Here is a 20,293-nt window from a genome sequence, read left to right on the forward strand (position 1 = left end):
CTTCATATTTTCATATTTTATTTTATAACACGTGTATCGAGCTCTGATTTGTCAGTAGACAGTGCTTTTCTACAAGTTGATCTCTTATCTACAACATATCCTGCTTCCAGAGAAGGTGTTCACAAAGTTCATTTAGAGATCTACTTCCCTAACCCCAAATCCTGCTTTGTATTACAAGACACTTGTAGTTTCGGGGTTAAATTCCTGGGATTGATACTAGGGACCTGTGTCCCCAACACAACAATATTCAATGATTAAGGTCAATTGCAAAAATCCAGCTCAGGGAAATGGCTGCGTGCATCAACCTGTTTGTTTCCAATGGTGTGTCCTCTTTATAGTGACACTTTACTTTCCAACTTGTTAAACTGCATATTTGTCACAATGGTGTGCTTTGATGCTTATAGCAATACTTGAAAACCAGTATGTATTCTGACTGTCCCAGCCTGGTATGTTTTAGAGAAATGCTCAGTTTTGAGTGACATTCTCAAAGTCAGAAAAAAAAGAAGACTGAAAGTTTCCTAGTCAGCTCCCCATGCCCTCAAATATCTGCTGCAGCTTTGCAAGAAAGGAAGCGGCAGGCTGGCAGCTGATGGGGTTTCTCCTCAAGCCCTATAGGGGTATTTGGCTAAACCCAAAGATGCAACTGCTCCTCGCCTGGCACTCAGTGTCCTGGATGCTGCAGAGCATGGGTCTGTTGAAACACAACAAAGCTGGGTTCAACCTTTGTCCTGTTGGCAGAGGTTACAGAGACAGGAAGTAGAGCTTCCCATCACCTGAACAAAGCTCAGTGACATGAATGGGCTGTTAGTGAAGCATCTTTTCTCGTCAGGCATATTCTCAAGGCTGGCTGGTGTCCAAGAGCTCCTGTTGCAAATGTCAAGGTGTATTGTTCACGCTAATCAATTGTGGTAGTGCTTTGATAAAGTCCTGGGACATGGCCTTTCACAGCACTGACAATGGCTCGGAGGCATATTTAGTTGAGCCAGTTTTGAGTGGCAGATGCAGATTGTGCCACCATCTTGGAGGTCAGGGTGCACACAGCCTTCAGACCTCCTGATTCATGGAACAGGGCCCTCCTGCAGCTCTGTGAACCTGAGACATGGTGTTCCCCCAGCAGACGCCTGGCTGCACTATTGACCTGGTTGTTGGGAGCAGGCCAGTTCATCTGCCATACACCTGACGATGCTCAGCCCGATGCCAGGGCTTTCACTCGCCTCAGTACTTGGCGGAGTCAGCGCAACACTTGGCATGGATTAAGCAGGGGGGGCCCTTCAACCTTTTATCTCTGTAATTGTGTTGTTTCTCCATTACATTTTTTGCGCTAGGACTGGTGGAATCTACCATATGAGGCTACCTTTCAATGATTTCGTTGCCCATAGCACCCCTGGCATCGCATGTTTGAAGCAGATCACAGAGCTGCCCACCTGGGATGTTCAAGTTGTTCACTGGGCTCTTTGTCTGCCCCCTTTTTAGCTTCCGTCCAGTCTTGGCCCGCGGCTTCTCCATTTGAAAACAGCCTTTAATTTGGCTGTTGCTTCAACCAAGCGAGTGAGTGAGCAGTGAACCCTCTCTGTGGAGGCATTGTGTCTCTGCACGGTGAGAGACAGAGTGGTCCATGTCCTGACAGAAACCAGCCTTTCAGCAGGAGTTTCTTGCAAGTAGTTTTGTCCCTAGCCATCTTGTGACCAGAAATATTTTTTTAGAAATACATAAGGGATATATAGATTTACAGCTTCTCAAGCACATTTAAATGTAAAGATAAGTTAAACATATGAAGATACATTTAACTTGCACACAAACAATAACTTAGAATCCTTTGCTGACTATGGTGTTGGAATACAGGGGTCAGGTCCACCAGATCTCTGAACAACCCGCTGTGTCAACCCAGTGCTTTGACTGAAATGAATAGGGAGGCTCGAAAACCATGTGTTGTCTGGATAAATTAAACGTTTTGTTTTCCGTATCATGTGTTTGTTATTGTTACAGTATCATGTATGTATGCATTTTTGTCATTTTGTTAGGGACCTTAATTATCCTAAACAAGTTTAATACAGATGTAATCTTCAGCTAAAATCATTTAAACATATTGTTAATCTTCTAGGGAAATTGAACATATCCCTGGTGACATGATGCTGATGATCACTAAATGTATTTCTAAATGTTTTCTTAAACTTTAAAGGGAACAGTGACATTGAACGCTATCAAATGGCCAATAAGAAAATTCCTTTCAAATACGCCAGACCAGTAGAAGAGTGGCTACAAGAGAAAGGTAATTTCAAACTAACATGCTTCTGCCTATTTTTGCTCACGATACTGATGGGTAGAAACCTCCTCTGGACTATAATGAGAAGAATACATACTTTATTTCAGACTTAAATGAACTGTGATCAAGTGTGAACAGCGAGATTTCACTTAATATGTTTCTGTGATATTCCATGTTAATGCAGATATGTGTGATCTTATTCATAACACCACCATTAAACTTATGCACTAGAACAAACATAAATGTAAATCCTCGCATGCAACTTCAGGAGCATCATGTGTACTAAAGAAAAAATATAAATACATAACTACCTTAGGAACTAAATAATCAAACAATTTTAATTTGCAAGTGCAACGACCAGCGCAAGTATGTTGCCATCTTTAAGCATTCCTGCTATTATGGTCCATGTACTGTATGTCCAGTAGTTCAATGTACCAAAGTCTGGGTGAGGTCTAAAACAGCTGAGCCAATCACAGTGTAATATGCCAAAAAGTACTCAACAAATGGAAAGATGCTTGTAGGAAATCATACGGGGTGCATGCAAGTCTCTTATTCGAGAAGCGAGGAGCGATCTCTTAAGGGAGATAGTCGAGGAACCACCACACCATCCTTCAGGGAAATCCTCAGCCGGAAGACACGTCCCCTTACTGTGTATCCGTCACTGATACGACGCTGCCGGACAACACTTCCCCTTACTGTGTATCCGTCACTGATTGGATGCTGCCAGACGTCACGCCCTGTTAGAAATTAAAATCAATGTTTTGATGGTATAATGTAGCTTAAACATACCGTCAGTTCAAACGCTCTTTTATACTGAAAAACCAGAAATTCTTGTGCACAAGCAGTTAAGCTTTTATTCTGAAAATCCTTCATCTACGGTTAGCATGTAGCATGTGGCTAATATACGATTTCCTAAAGAGGTGAACTGAGGAGCGAAATGACTTGGTGTGGTGAAAACCGAAACCTACTGATTTAACACTACAACGATAGATGTCGAGATACTACCATGTTGAATATTAAATGAAAGTACAGTTTATTTGAATACATTATTGTTTACAGACGAGAGTAGCATGTGACAACATCCGGAATGACCGGCAACCAAACGAGCCGAGAAGTATTGTTTAGAGTATTGATTACAGCGTTTAGAATGTGTTAAATGAAAAGTGATGAAAGAGAATATGAGGAGAAACGGCGTGTTAAGCATATATTGAATGTGAAAAGAACCTATCCTCTGTTTAAATGCAATAACGGACATTGGAGACGAGGTGAGCCGGCTGGCGGGGAGGAGCCAGCAGAGGATATATATAGCAGCGCCGGAGGAGAGATCCGCTGTCTTCTTCTTGCTCAGGAGAACCGGATCACAGCTGTTTGTCTGACGGAACAATATTCTGTCTGTAACACTACCGCGCCTTTTTTAATTAAAGTATCCCATTTGAATCTTTTCAGAGACTCCATTTAGTCTCATTTTAAAGCTTCTCTCCTGGACGCGAGAATAAAGAACATATTTAACAGCCCCCTTACTGTGTTTCCGTCACTGATTGGATGCTGCCGGACGACACGCCCCCTTACTGTGTTTCCATCACTGATTGGACGATGCAGCAGCTCCACTGATCTGATGCATCTCAACCCGACTGCTTTTCAATGTCAGAGTGAAGACATATTTAACTGTAACATTCTTATACAATACAATCTTCCCACCCTACCCCGGTCGCAACATACCTCCCAGATGGACAACCCATTTTTTATGTCAGGAAAATACAAACACGGTTCTGCTTGCGCTGGTCGTTCTGCCCGACAGTAATTATTCATTATTTATATTAATAGTGCTGCTTTATAAGTGTTTTTAAAGGTGCTGTTCCCTGTCAAACATTCACACATCTGGATGTCTCCTCTAGGACGGCAGCTAACCATTTTCAACACCCAAGCAACAGTCTCTATTGGTGGTAGTGATCACAGCCGGCCTTTTCAGGGCCAACTGTCTGGCTTTTATTACAATGGCCTCAAAGTGTTGAACATGGCTTCTGAAGGCAACGCCAACATCAAGATCAATGGGAGTGTGAGGTTGGTAGGGGACGTGCCCAGTGGGCCGGGCTCAGCCAGGAGCACCGCCATGTCTCCAGAGATGTCCACCACCTTCATCGAGACCACGACCATGATGTCCACCACTACTACACGGAAACACAGATCCTCTTCAACTGTTCAGGTAATGATTGAAAGACATGATAGATATATTTCACATGATGATTGATGGTCAGTTTAAATCTAGATTATACACACCAGCCGCCTTAACAGATAAACATGTTGCCATTGTACGTTTCTGCAAACCAGAGCATTTTACTTTCTCAATCTTTCAACCATGCTCTTAAAGACACATAGAGACCACAGTTAAAATACCATGTTACCATAAATATAATATGGATCTCTGAGATTTAACTTAAACACCACGTGCAATATACAATATCATTGACGAGGACTCTACGACACAGATCACAATGCAGAATCTTGTCAGAAGTATCCCAGAATAGGGCTAACGTTGGACACTGCTGAATAAAGGTGGAACTCCCTGACTGGAAAGAACCTATCCAAAATTCCTACATAAACCTGACAAAAATTCCACTTACCACATACAATTCAAAGCATCGACCTCTCTGCTGGTAGATCCTAACAACAACTCTGCTGACAGGGAGATCCTTGTAAATGGTATATGTTTTTTTAAATACATTTTACATTTATATATTATATATATATATATATATATATATACATTTATATTCCACTCCTCGGACCAAAAAACGCTTTTGAACAGATTTACGTACACAGTGATATTCCTAATGGTCCCCAGGAAACCCCAGAATGCTATTCAAGAATGAGATTAGACAAAACTGCATAAGCTTAAAAAATCACAAATCCATGAGGACTATGATGACTTGGACAACATTTGTATTGATTGAAGATCGGAAATGACCTCAGCATTGTCATGATGCAATGCTGAATCCTGAAGGCCTTACCTGTCGGGATAGATTGAATGAAAATTCATGCTTACCTTCTAACTCCTTTTGTATAATTTCCCTTGTCTGTTTTTTGTGTTTGTTGGCTCTTCGCGGGTATCTCTGCTGTGGCTATGACCTCTAATGACCAATGTTCTGCACATGAAGCATACGGCAGATGACATTGTGTCCTCTGCAGAGTGTTCCAGTGATGACGAGGACCTGGAGGAGTGTGAAACTAGCCATGCAGGTGGGCTAGGTTAGTTTGCATTTGCTTGCTTTTTTGTGCTTTCACTCATCTGCACCAGAGGATTGATGCTTCCTCAAAGCATCACAACCCCATGGTTAAACAAAGTGTAACTTCATATAACAGCCAATGTAGTCACATTAAACATAGCTGCAAATAACATTAACCAATACAAGGAAAGCTGGTTTAAGAAATGCACAGTTCAATTGAAGCTACATTGAAAATAGTTAAACTTGTGAATCAGGCATACAACAAATTATTTCAGTAGCCCAGAAAGCCATTGATATCATGTGCTACACTTGCACATGGGGTCTTCCAAAGTGGTTAACATGGTCACCAATATAAATACAAATTATGTCTGCAGAACGGAATAATAAGGGTTTGTACAAGTGGGCAGAATTTGTATGAGGGTGAACCATGTTATCTGCACTGATGCTGTTACATGTACATGGTGTTTGAGTCCACTGCTGCTGCCATTCACTGCTCCAATGACCTTCATTTTAAAACAATACACTTTTAAAAGTCTTATTTTATTTGTATTTGTTTAGCTTAATGCAGAATGTTGTAAAGACTAGGGTGATGTTTTGTCTTCATTTGTGTTTTTCCACACTCACTTATGTGTATAACAAGTACATGTGATAGAGAACAGATATCATTGAATTTCTGTGTACAAGTTTTTTTTCTTTTTTTGGGTCATATTCTTGCTTTTAGGTGTACTTGTTATTCTGTCTTTTTTGTATCTAAAGGCTTACATTATAAAATATGCAAGCTTTGTGATAACTTAGAGAAGCAAATTAATCATTTGGAAATGTCCATATTTAACAACATAAAATTATAGGACACAGCAAACAGCCATGTTTTCACTTCCATTCTAAATAATCAAACTGTCACACAGCTTTCTGATGTGCATGGCAGTTAGATTATTTTTCTAAAGGTTTTTTTTAGTTTGAACATCCTTTAACCCATTTAAAATAATGCAACATAACCTTTCAAATATACATGTATTTGGATGTCCAGACGAAATGTCAGCTTCAGTATTTAGTTCATGTTGCGGACCAAAACAAACTGCTGCAGTAAATCCACACACTCCTTTCACCTGCAGCTCATATGAAACACTAAGTGTCATTATACAAATTATTACTAAAGTTGCAATGGATTCCAATTGGCAAACATGCTTAGCATTATCAGGAATTTATTATTGCTAGGAATTTCTTTGAAGGCCTTATAAAACAAGGCTTTTAGCTAAATAACATTTGCATTTAAAACTATGGTGAGCTATTCTGCAAATAAAAAGATGGGTGAACTGAATGTGGGTGAGTTGTGCCCTATGACATCTCATGAGAAAATACACATTTTACTTTAGACTGTGACATATTTAAAGTTGAATGCCAGACGGTGACTGCACTGAACACACTGAGGCTGTTGACTTTAATCAAATGTATTACTTCAGCAGATTTCACATAACTGTAAATTAAAATATTAGGTTCAACTTAATATTATTTCTTTCAGCTAACCTTGTACACTCGTGAAATTTGTGGCATAATATATTTAATTAAGTAAATTGGCTGGCTGCTTCTCAATGTCAAGGAAAGATCCTTCAGAGCCTCTATTTCAAGGATGCTACTTCATCGAATCCCGCCGAAAGACGTCCAATGTACAGGATCCTTGGAATTCTACCGAGGACAGAATCCTTCATTGCAGGAAATTAAAAAGACTGCTCATGTGTATCCTCGGCGGCCTTAAATGACCCACAATGCGCCCGGACCAATCTCCACGGATTGGCACAGTGGCAATTATAATGCAGTAATGATGGGCCTACACAACATAAAGAATAGAGGGCAGTTTCTGTTTACTTGACATTTGTTAATTGTAAACGGTTATTTTTTCACATCTGCAATTTACTTGTGTGTGTTTACATTATTAAAGTACAATTTAAATGTGATTACACATGTTCTCCGCATCGATAAGTGTTAGAACCACTACAAACATGCGCAAACTAAATATGCAAAATTGACACGGGAGAAAAGTGTTGCTTGCTTATTGTGCGGGAAGAATTAAATAGAGGGAATAAGGGGTGTCTACCAAGGGTGATTTAAACCATCATGACAACTCACAAACTAACTATGGAGTAATTATGTATGCTTAATTTACTTGATTTACATTAGAGAATAAAACTTGTACGGAAGGCAAGCAGGAAGACTTATTTAACTAGAACATCCTCCTCCCCCGAGCAGACAGACGCCGACGATACTCCTGCTCTATCTCTTCCTCCATCTAAAACAATGAATGGATAAAAGACACCAAAAAAACGTGTCCATCTTCGATCTTAGCAAATCAGTTATGAGTCTTCAAACAAATCACGCTCAATAAGGCAGAGCCTTGCATATGACGGCGGACGCACACCTGCACACTTGCTAGCCTGTTCCATTATTCGTTCTCCGAATGCTAGTAAGGATTCTTGCCTGGCCTCTGAAGGACCTGACTCGGAAGAACATGTCCTACCAAGGAAGCGTCCTCGACTTTGAGAAACAGCTAATTTTTCAGTTTGTTCAGTGTGTCAGAAGCTTGATTTCTGAGGATTTTTGCTGACCAGCGAAATGTCCTTCGTTTTGAAGATCATTCCCTTGTTGTTCAGGGTATTTGAAAGGTTGTGGTTTAAATGGGGTTAAAGCTGTGCTGTGTAGCCTGAGATTCATGGGGATTTGTTAAGAAAGAAAAAGACAGGGCCCCAGTCATCCAATCGTGTGTTTACACAGAAATTCACACCACTCTAACCCTAACATCGCGTTGAAAGCTGCATGCTTTTATTTCAAATCTGCTTTTTTGCATGATTTTGGGAGTTTGTCCAATTAGATCGAGACACTGTTGTATTTTGCCTTCATCATGTGTGGCATGACGTTTTGGTGGGTGATCATTTTGTATTCTTATAGTCGGGTACCATGCGGCTTTGCACCATGCAGCTCTACATGTACCTCCAGTTTGAAGGTTTTCAGAGCAAATATAAAGGCAAAAACAATATTTTCTCACCATCAAATTCGTGTTGTCCTCTCCTAATTTTCAGCTAGTCTTTAGTCTTCCAGTCCCTTTCCTTCCCCTGTCATCTTCCTCCTAACGCTTTACTGCGTTTAAATATTTTTCAGTGAAGATGGGAAAGTAATGTTTTTTTTGCCAACATTTCTAGTTATTTATTTTCTTTTATTCATCATTTTTTATCAACCATTGTTTAGCAAACTATTGAAATCATTATTTTCTGGGTGACATCTGATCATGTTCTTGCATGTTTTTTGATTGATCCATAAATGATCCTTAAATCCATTCCCCCATATTCAGACTAAATTGGTTGCTTTGTCTGCATTCAAGTTTAAGTTGGAAATCATTTTTGCGATCGCAGCTCCATTGAATGTTGTCTATGCAGTCTGGTTTGTTGGAGAAGTTCTCGAGTGATTCTGTTCTCTGTTGGTAATCTGTAGTGTTCTCCTTTCCTTTAGATTAATTTCATAAGATGGCAAGATTCCTGAATAGCTAATACTGTGAACAATATGACAACAGTAAAGAACCATCCCATGACCAATAATTAATAATACAATATTATCTCTCTGCCAAAGTTAATCTCTAAAAGGGATGGTTTGGATGTTTTGAAGTGGGGTTGTAAAGTTGAGAGGATGCAGGCGTCACATGACTTTCTCCCAGGAGGCCACTGTTTGTCTTCTGTGTGAAACCAAAAGTCAACCATGAACTGATTTGGACAATTTAATTGATTTACTTCACATAATTTACAAACCTACACTTTTGACCTTAAAGTATAATACTTCCCAACATATTCAAGTGTGGCGTTAACCCAACCAAGTGGTTTTGTTTATTGTAGTTTTTGTTTAAATTCACAACATGAACCACCTTAAAGTTTAAAGTGACAAGTTGGGAATGTGGAGTTAAAATAGAAGCGAAGATCCAAGAATACGTAGATATGACTACAAAATGTCCTTAAAAGTGTAATGCTCTTTATACGCTTATGTTGAAGGACTGAAATGAATCATAAATGAGAATAATTATGTTTTTATATACTTATCACTCAAGGCAACCATTGGTCTCTGTTCATTATTCCTTGATAGACTAATCAGTCATGTGCCATCTTATGGAATTTGCACAAGGCAAATTATTGAATCATATGTCAAAAGATTCTGTGGTGTTAAAGCTGGTATCCATAATAATGCTTAGTGACATGCTTCCACAATCCGATCCCCCCCATCACATGGTTAACTGTTGCGCTGATAGGACATTTTATTCTTTTCCTGAAAGTGCCCATACAGTATTAACTATCATTGCTACAAAACAACAATGGTGTTTATTTTGGCAAAAGTATACAAGTATACTTGCGCAACCCACCCCAACCTCGAAATAAATGGCAGAAGTCTTTTTCCTTTGATTTTTCTGACAACCATTCATCCATTCAACTTCACAGCTATGGGGTTATTGCTGAGATCCCAAACATTACATTGGGCAAGGCAAGGCAAGTTTATTTATTTAGTACCTTTCAACACAAGGTGTTCGAAAAATATCACTTGTCACCAGCTTAAGCTTCAATATCAGGATACATGTATTATTTATTCAGTATTTTCCCAACACAAGGCAATTCAAAGTGCTTTACAAAAATATAAGACATTAAGAACATTCATAAATAGTGCAGCGGAAACAGATTATAAAATGGCATTTAAACACAGTCATTAAAAAGCAACTATAATAAAATAAACATACAAAATACATGAATAAAAGTTACAGTGCAGTGTGAGATATGATTGACAAAAAGATAAGTCTTCAGCCTTGATTTAAAAGTAGTAAGAGCTGCAGCGGACCGGCAGGTCTCTGGTACTTTGTTCCAGATATTTGGAGCATAATAACTGAACACTGCTTTTCCATGTTTAGTTCTGACTCTGGGGATAGAAAGCTGACCAGTCCCTGAAGACCTGAGAGTTCTGGATGGTTCTTGATGGTTCATCATTTAGCAGTAGATCAGAAATGTATTTTGAGCCTAAACCATTGAATGCTTTATAAACCAGCTGCAGTATTTTGAAATCAGTTATTTGACACACAGGAAGCCAGTGTAAAGACTTCAGAACTGGAGTGATGTGATCCACTTTCTTAGTGTTAGTGAGGACTGGACAGCAGTGTTCTGAATCAGCTGCAGCTTTCTAATAGATTTTTTAGTGAGACCTGTAAAAACACCATTACAGTAGTCCAGTCTACTGAAGATAAAAGCATGGACAACATTTTCCAATTCCTGCTGTGACATCTTTTAATCCTAGATATATTCCTAAAGTGAAGGCTGAAGCTCAGCGCTGACTTTTATTTTTTCCTCCTTGGCTCCAAGAACAATTACCTCAGTTTTTTATTTTTTTATTTGAAGAAAGTTCTGACACATCCAGTCATTGATTTGTTCAATGCACTTACTCAGTGTTCGAATTGGACCATAGTCTCCTGGTGAAATGGTTATGTAAATGTGGGTGTCATCAGCATATCTATGGTAACTTATTTTGTAGTTTTTCATTATCTGAGCCAGTGGTAGCATGTAGATGAGAAGAGACCCCAAGATGGAGCCTTGAGGTACCCCACATGTCATATCTGTCAACTCAGATGTGTATTTACCTATAGAAACAACGTTTTTTCTGTCCTTTAAGTAGGATTCAAACCAATTTAGTTGCCGAAAGTCCCACCCAGTTTTCCAGTCTAGTAATATGTTGTGGTCAACAGTTTCAAACGCAGCTGAAGTTCTGCCACTGTCTGTGTTTAAGTGGATGTCATTGAAGACCTTTGCAAGAGCAGTCTCAGTGCTGTGGTTTTGACGAAAGCCTGACTGGAACACATCAAAACTGTTATTTAAATTCAAGAAATGACTCAGCTGTTGAAAAACAATAATTTTACCTAGAAATTGGAGGTTTGATATGGGCCTCTAATTGTTAATTACTGAAGCATCTAGATTATTCTTTTTTAAGAGTGGTTTAATGACTGCAGTTTTCAGGGCCTGTGGAAAGACACCTGAGTGAAGAGACTTGTTTACTATATGAAGTAGATCTGAGGCCATGCAAGGCAAAACATCTTTGAAAAATTCTGTTGGAATAATATCAAGGCAGCAGGAGGAGGATTTCAGAAGTTGAATAATGTCCTCTAGGTTTTTATCATTAATCTGATGGAATTGTGTCATGGTGTTTAAATTGATTTTAAGTGGACACAGGGACAACACATCTGCTGTACCTGATACAGAAGCACTGACTGCTTGTCATATTTTCAGAATGTTGTCAGTGAAGGAGGCAAATTCATTGCACGCCCTGGTGGATAGAAGTTCACTGACACTGGGGGGTTTGTTAGTCTGTCGACTGTATAACAAGGCACATACAATACATAGCATTTAGCTGACGCTTTTATCCAAAGTGACTTACAATAAGTACAATAAATCACATGTATTGCCACCTGTCATGGTTTGACAGTGCCAACATTGGGGTTCATGTTCTTTATAACGTGTTTGTATTTTCATGCATCAAATTTAACAGCTTTAGTGCATCAGTATTGATTGTCATTAGTTTACTCTGGCAGGTTTTTACACAAACCACCACTCCATCTTCAACCATGAACAATGTTATGGATATCAGCTTTCTGCTTGTCTTTTGACTCTTTATCATACTTGAATCCTCAGTAAATTGCATTAAACATATAGCATGTGACTATATATTATTAACACATGTTTTATGTTATGATTGTGTCCCTCTACTGCTTAGTTTAACTTGAGCTGTGTCCCAATCGCATACTGCACAATAATAACCGGGGTTTTATTGCTTAGTTCTTTGGGTCGGGGAGGTTATGTGTTAACATTGGCAAACTGCTTTGTACATGTCAGTTCGCAAACAGAATTCAGTGAATGTTTAGTGTGCTGCTGCACATTGTAATGCGATGCCGACAGAAACAGAGGAGGCTGCATCTTTACACAGTTCTACTTCACTGACTTCTGTCTGCACACATATTTATCAAGAGTGTCACATGTTGTTTCTTACACTCACTTAACTCACTATGTATAGTAAGGGATTGGGACACAGTGTCCATTTCATATTGTTCTAACATTAGTCAGTCTTACCTTCTCCCAGTTTGCTGTGTTGTTTATTTTCTACTTTCCCTAAATGCAACTTACTCTAAGCATGCATCAACATCCAGCAGTACTACTAAAACAAAACCAAAATAATAACTATATCCCATTGTCAGCCAGTACCGTCTCTCTCTGATGTACACCCAGACTGCACGGCCGTCATGTTTAAAGACTAACATTATAGATGGAGTTTCACATGAGAGAGGAGCCCGCCGGCCGAGCACCTCTCTCACCACCCTCTGTTTTATATTGTGTGCATCTGGTTGTAGTGTGTGCTAAATTTTGGCTTTGTTATTTCATCCTAATATTTTTCATTTGATAGTTTAAACGGGTCATATTTTTTTGTATTTATCCAATTAATCACTGGCATTTTGATTCTGATTATGGTTTCTGGCTTATTAAGTATGTTTAGTTTTTTTTTTTGTCAATCAGATAATATTTGAATAACAGTGTGAAACATATTTTTTGATATATTTATATTTTTTGGGAGGTTTGGAACTACTTCAATGACTAACTTGTGGGTTTTTTGTTTCCGACTGTATTATTTCCTGAAGTTAAATGTTGAGTATAAAACAAAAACATTCAAAACAACAACAGGGACAGAGATTGCTCGTCAATATGCAAAAACCCACACATTAGAAGGTGAAGCAGTTCCGGATCCACTTCTCACTTATCTTCCATTTTTTTTAATTGTTTTTTATTTTAAATCTATTCTGACAAAACAAATGAATCTTTGCTGAATAATATTTTGAGTGTCAGACAAAAAACAAATGAATTGCATGGTGAAGAAGTTGCAGTTTAGGGTTTGTCAGACTTGTCAGTGTTAGAGTTCTTCTGTTCTTTTCTGTAGATGGGCATGTATATTGCTCATTGTTTGTATATCCCCATCCCTTCCTTACAGCCAAAAGCTCTAATGCCGCCCGACCGCTTCGTACTGCCTTTACATGGACATGGCAACTGACTTACACTGTCACCCTCATCACCCTCATCTCCTATGTAGTATGTTCAGAGCCCCCCCCCCTTCTTCACCTTCTCCCTTGTCTTTAGAGATATTAAAGTATAATGTCATCCATCCATTCTACACTAAAGATCAAATTACAATCCAAGCAAAAACTGTAACATGAATATATTTGAGTTACTGTTGAAGTCTATTACAATGAAAAAAAATGTAAATACACATTTTTTGAAAAGACAAATTATTTACCAGAAAAAAAACAGAATTATGGTGTTTATTTTTTATGTTATGTGTTGTGGATGTATGTGTTGTTGCCTCCTGTACCGTCGTGTTTTAAGATTGAACACAATCTACAATGGATAAAAATGATCTTTAACGGTACCAAGCGGCTATCCAACATTCTTACACAACTTTTCCTTTGTAAATTCTTTTTCATGCCTATATCATGCGGGCAATTTGTTGATGTAAGTTGACAATTTACACTTTTTTTCTTCAATCTACCTTTTGAAATGTTTTTTAAAGGTGCAGTTTGTAAAATGCGATGATCCTAAATATATATACTTGGTCATTTTAAAATCAGAGCAACTGAGTAATGCTCATGGTAGGTGCTATATGTAGCATTTTTAGCAATTTCACATAACTTCATTATTAAATATATAGAAATTATTGTGTGAATGAGTAATACTCTGAATGAACACATGTACATTACATGTAATACCTACTACAAACATCAGTTTGAAGTAGATAGTATTACATTTTACAAACTGCATCTTGGATTAAGCTGTGGACATTGAAAACTGAATGAGGTTTATAAGTGTTTGATTGTTGAAGGTTGTAGATTAAAGTGCCTGGAGCTACAGAGTTGTGCTTGTGAATGTGCGTGTTGGTGATAGTTTGTGAGTATGTTTGCTTCATAGATATACAATATGCAGAGATTCATTATGCGCATGGTTACTTTTCTAATCAATGTTCACTCCAATTATACTTGCCTTAGATGACATCGCCATGATAATTAAATAAAAAAAAAAAACCTTAAAAAAAACAAGTGCGCCCTGTAACCGGGATATCTACTTCTTCTTTTGTTTGCTAAAATGGGCTGTTGAGCGTTAAAGGATGACACAGAAAAATAGCTATTCATATTTTATAACTGAAGTAGTTCCAACAATCTAGAAAGACTTATAGTAAGATGTACATCTGAAGCTTGTAAAGCGGGAACACACAGAGCAGTGTTATTGCAATGTTGGGATGTTGCCTGCAGAAGCCTTCAGTTGTTCTTGAATTTTAGTGTTGGGAAAGTTTCATTTTAACTCTAAAGCAGCAAATGTGTGACACCCAATAATCATTAATAGTGAGCAGTGAGTATAACAGCTAAATTCCACAGCAAGGCACATGTATTGCGGCCAATGGTCATCAAACTATTCCTGAAGTAACCACACATGTTACAGTTATGTAATATACGTGAATTAAACAATCAACTGACCGAAACCAGTTCATCACACTGCAGCTCCGAGTCTGTGACATGAAGCTGTTGAGCATTCACTGAATGAAAGTATTTGTCGATATATATGAACATATATCGACAAATACTTATATATATATATATATATATATATACAAATTATCAAATGGAAAGGTTTCAACAAAATAAACTGATACAAATAATTTCCGTAAATGTCTTCTGTTATTCAGTTTCCCTAAAATGGTTTCTGCCTGGCAACAAGGACTGTTGACTTTATATACAACTTTTTTCGTCATTTCTCATGACTAATGCCTGCACTGCGCATCCATTTCAAAATCAGTCCTGAACTGTGCTCTTCACTATAAAGACATCATCATTGGATCCGATGCATTGATGGAGGATTTATCTTACAGTAATTGTCTCTTATTGGGATTTCTCCAAACAGTTCCATCCTACCTTTTCAACATGGCTACTAATAGCCCCAACTCTCAATCAATTCACATTCAGAGCGGCTCTGCATCTGAGAAGTGTTTGTAGAACTGTAACTACCGTCTGTTTTACCAGAATAAGTAACAGGTGTGAGATGAACGGAGATCCATTGATCAGTGAAACTGCTCTAACTAAATTGATTCTATTATGAAAGCAAATTTTGGTTTGGGTTATACTTTAAACAAATCTGTATTCATTTGAATGCATTTGCTATGAAATGAAGTTTTTTTTATTCGTATTTTAACTGTTACCACTTAATTAAAATAGTGTATTAAATCAGATTGAACCCAGAATAACTAACTATGATGTGCACATTCAAAAAGCAAACTTGATTTTTCTGGCTCATCCTTGCTCACCTCTTAACCCTATTTAAATAAATAAGATATGCTGACTTCATTTTGTCTTGATATAGCAGTCTGCAATTGATATGCTAAGTTTGTTTGCAATGGATTTGGGTTGATTTGTTGACTGTTTAGTGCTTAAAGAATATTTCCTGAAACACACATGCTGCCATCTGACTTGCCTACCTGTCTCTGTCCAACTCCAGGAGCTGAGTTAGTCATCCCAGTACTTCAGGATCCATTAGCATCCCCCTCTGTAGCTCCTCGTGCACCCTTCATTCCCTCCCCCTCAACCCACCACCCACTCCTCACCATTATTGAGACCACCAAAGAGTCCCTGTCCGAGGCCACTGAGGCGGGGGTACCTTGCTTGTCGGACCAAGGCAGCGATGATTGTGATGATGATGGCTTGGTGATATCGGGGTATGGCTCTGGGGAAGCGTTCAAGTCTAACCTGCCCCCTACTGATGACGAAGATTTTTACACGACCTTCTCCTTGGTAACATATCAGACCTTATCCACGTCAGGCTTTGAAGGTGACTACAAATCTCACGCACCCAAGACTTTTAGACCTAATAAACCTTCAATCTCCAGACGCGGTAGGACTACCACTATCTACTAACTACTAACCGCCGACCAGAGCCGCACCACCGCCACCTCTGCCTCCACCGCAACCCTCCACAATGCTCCGGCCAAACAGCCGTCTGGCAAAATGAATAACCGCGAGCTAAAACCCCAGCCCGACCTAGTGTTGCTTCCATTGCCCACATCCTTTGAGGTAGACAGCACCAAGCTGAGGGGCCCATTAATAACCTCCCCAATGTTCCATAATACCCACAGCACTCCCCACAGAGCCGGGCGTCAGGCGAGTTCCAGGACCCTCGGAAGTGGTCCGTGAATCTAGCAGCACCACCGGGATGGTCATCGGAATAGTGGCGGCCGCTGCCCTGTGCATCCTCATCCTTCTGTATGCCATGTATAAGTACAGGAACAGGGATGAGGGCTCCTACCAGGTGGACGAGAGCAGGAACTACATAACCAACTCAGCTGTGCAGAGCAATGGCGCTGTCATGAAGGACAAACAGCAGAGCTTGAAAGGCAGCAACAAGAAACAGAAAAACAAGGATAAGGAGTATTATGTGTGACTGTGAGACTATCGTTCATATGAGAGCGAGAGAAGAAAGAAAGCACTAAAAAAACATTTCCTTATCAGTTTCCTTGCGAGGAGCTATGACAAATGATGGTATAACATGGAACTTGAATAATCTTATACTGTGCTGAGTAGTTAAACTGATGATATGTACTGTAATATAAAGCACACTTACTATTGTAAGCATAACAACAAGGCTAAATAGCAACTTTAGACGTTCTATCTGGTCAGAGACGTTATCAGTAGAGAAATATTTCAAAGCTACATCATTCTCCTAAGTGACTTTTAGAGCTATGTGATCTCTGGCATTAAAGAAAAAACCTTTTTGTAAAATTGTCAACTTCAAAAGGCTCATAATCTTATACATTTTCAGCATGTAAGCAACACGTAGTGCTTAACAACAGGGGGTCAGGCACACCATCAGTGTGAACGTAAAAGAGGACTCCTGTTGTATCAAAGGATGACTTTTCTATGGTTTATACATAATACAAGTGTGGCGTCTATTTTTTTTTTGCTTTGAGCAAAAGGAAAAAAATGACAAAAAGAACAGCAAGAAAAGAAAAGAAAACTGTCTGTGTATAAAATGATACTAAGTGAGCAAATGGCCATGGGCAGATCTCATACTCTACTCTGATTCACAACAATTATTCTTAGTGTTTGACAGACTATTCCCCCGGCCAGTTCTTTTGGTAAAAAGCAACAGATTGTAAAATGCATGCCATCCTAAATCGACAGTAAAGTCCAGTCCAGACTTTCCAGTCCCGTATAGTTTTCAACTGGGACCATGTTCTTGACTTAATGCCAAACAGTTCTTCATGATAAGATCAGAACTCAACCCCTTCCTACTATTAAACCCCTGAAAAGTGTTAACCAATGAAAAAAATATCTATTTAAAAAAGGTCTATCAATGCACAGCCAGTCGTGGTTTTATCTTTTTGCAAAACTGTATGTTGATTAATTGCCTGTCGTTCTCTTTTTCTATGAAGGTGTCAGGTGGAAGACAAATGCAGTACTACAAACTGTTAACAAATGTGTATACAGAAATAAATCTAATGTTGAAAGTGTGACTTCTATCTACTGTCACAGTCAACTATGTCAAAAAACAAGACATTTGTTTACATATTTTATTACATGCTAGCTGTTGTACTTTGTAGGTAGGAAATTGTACATATACCATGACAGTTGTAATTTTTAGTACCTCTATTGTACAGACTGAAGATATGATTTATCACCGTATTTCATGACAGAATCTATTAACTGTTAATTTACATGAAGAAAAAACTTTAATCTGAATGTGAAGAATCATATTGATATTTCATAAAGAATAAAGTGTATTGTTAGCCTAGAGATCTAACCAGAGATGTTTCTAAAGTTGCATGAATATTTAACTACTTGCAGTTGTCCAACAAATACAAGGTGCCCTTTCTTCTGTATTATGGCTCTCTTATTATGGGTTACACTAGTGATATTTATTTTTAAAAGCGAATAAAGATAGAGTTATGACAAATCCAGAAAGATAAAGAGGCTATAGTGGATGGAGTCTGGAAATGAAGACCTAAAGTATTGGACTGGTCACCATTTTATCATGAGTAAAATATATATTTTGCTGTCCACTTTGCCCATGAATGACAAATGACAAAACATGTCCATTAAATGATGTGGAGGTGCAGTCTTATTTTGCCTGAAATTAACAGTTTTTGTGTTTTAATTAAGTTTTTCACCCTTTTTTTTATCAGTTTGATAACAATTAAAACAACAAGTTTTCTCTGAAAGTAAACTGTAGTCCTTGGATAAATCCAATAATAAATAATAACCCAACAGGAGAGAAAATAAGGCATCTCTAAAGCCTTTGAAAACTTGTTTTGAAATCTTCAGTTTTTCTCTACAACATTACTTAATAACGATAACATTTGCAAAATCGACGTCCAGCTAATCTGTGGTTGGATCGCAGCTGACTGTGGCCAAGCAACAGAAGCATTCGATTTGGATTCAAACCTTGCTTTATTCTGATTGATACAAAATGGAACGTGACCTGAACATTTTCTAACCATAAACCAGGTAAATGTTTCTTCATGTGGAAGCTATTAGAATATTGGTTTTGGGATCTTTAAAAGAAGATTTTTGATAACGATTCAGACTGAGAGATATAGCAAGGTTCCACAGAGGACACGTATCATTGACTCATGACAGAATGTAATGTACCTTGCCCAATCAAAAAATAAAACTCAATCAAAGAACCAGTCATCCATTTATTTTGTAATCCTTTTACAGATTCAAGTCACAGTAGCAACAGGAAACCCCCTAATGTTAACCATTCCCGATCCACCACGTCTCAAATGTCCCTTTCTGTTCTTCGCCAGACAGTTTTCCTTTATGGTTCGGATCATAAGAATGGAACTTGATCAGTGGAACATGTGGCTGTATATTTGGGGAGATTGAAGCCCTTTCTGTTCCAAATTGGGATTGCTAACATCTTTATTCTTCCTCACCACTGACAAGTTAGTGAGGAACACCTGCTAACCATCCTCCTGCTCACAAGTTCAATTGACATGTAGCTTGAGGATATTGATAAAGCTGTTGATACAGAAGTCATGCATTAAATACAGCAAGTGAATACCTGGACCAGATGTCAAGTCAATGAAATCTGTTCTAAATATTTCACGTAAGAGTTAGCTACAATGGAGGATATGTGTGATCCCATGATTATACACTTGTAGTGTTGCCAAATTCCCTTTACATAAATATGGTGTCACATTTTAGGGACCTGAACCATGATAAGGCTTTTTCTATCTTGTTGTCCAATGACCATCAATTAATTGTTATTTGGAATACTGGGAAAGAACACACTCATGATGCTGCTTCCCAGGCTGCAGGGTTGGGCACACAGCGCGAACGGGTGCAGTTACATAAGGTTTTCACGATAAGGTGTGATTTGGTCAATCATTTTTTGCATTTAATGGGGAAAGCATGCAGTATATAAACATCTTGAACCAAGAAGGTCAAATGAACGTCACTATTAAAAAACCTTCAGATAAAGGCAACTTGTAAGAAACGGTCCTGAAGGTCACATTCTGCTGTAGTGATGTAGATGCACTATGATGTTATATGAGGAACCCGACGAATTATTGTGTTTATACAACCACCAATACTCAATAGCAGTAAGGGAGATAATAAATACATAATACATTTAATTTATATAGCGCTTCTCATCTGCCTAGACAAATCTTGAAGCGCTTCACAACAAAGGAAACTGATAACATTTGAGTGATTAAA

The 20,293-nt window shown here is 38.5% G+C and overlaps 2 protein-coding genes across 3 annotated transcripts in view; one reads left to right on the plus strand and one right to left on the minus strand.

Moving 5' to 3' along the window:
- nrxn3a (neurexin 3a) overlaps positions 1–18,695 on the plus strand; it is a 277,628-nt gene extending 258,933 nt beyond the window's left edge. Inside the window, 6 exon segments of the mRNA XM_079692792.1 lie at positions 2,180–2,269; positions 4,159–4,466; positions 5,419–5,500; positions 16,077–16,489; positions 16,493–16,698; positions 16,700–18,695. Coding sequence (XP_079548918.1) covers positions 2,180–2,269; positions 4,159–4,466; positions 5,419–5,500; positions 16,077–16,489; positions 16,493–16,698; positions 16,700–17,015 — 1,415 coding nt within the window. The 3' untranslated portion in view covers positions 17,016–18,695.
- Positions 1–20,293, minus strand: part of LOC307045909 (uncharacterized protein) — a 600,354-nt gene that overhangs the window by 83,983 nt on the left and 496,078 nt on the right. The gene's annotated exons all lie outside the window — the stretch shown is intronic.

The sequence above is a fragment of the Notothenia rossii genome, assembly GCF_949606895.1.
Source record: "Notothenia rossii genome assembly, chromosome: 7".
Taxonomy (NCBI): domain Eukaryota; kingdom Metazoa; phylum Chordata; class Actinopteri; order Perciformes; family Nototheniidae; genus Notothenia; species Notothenia rossii.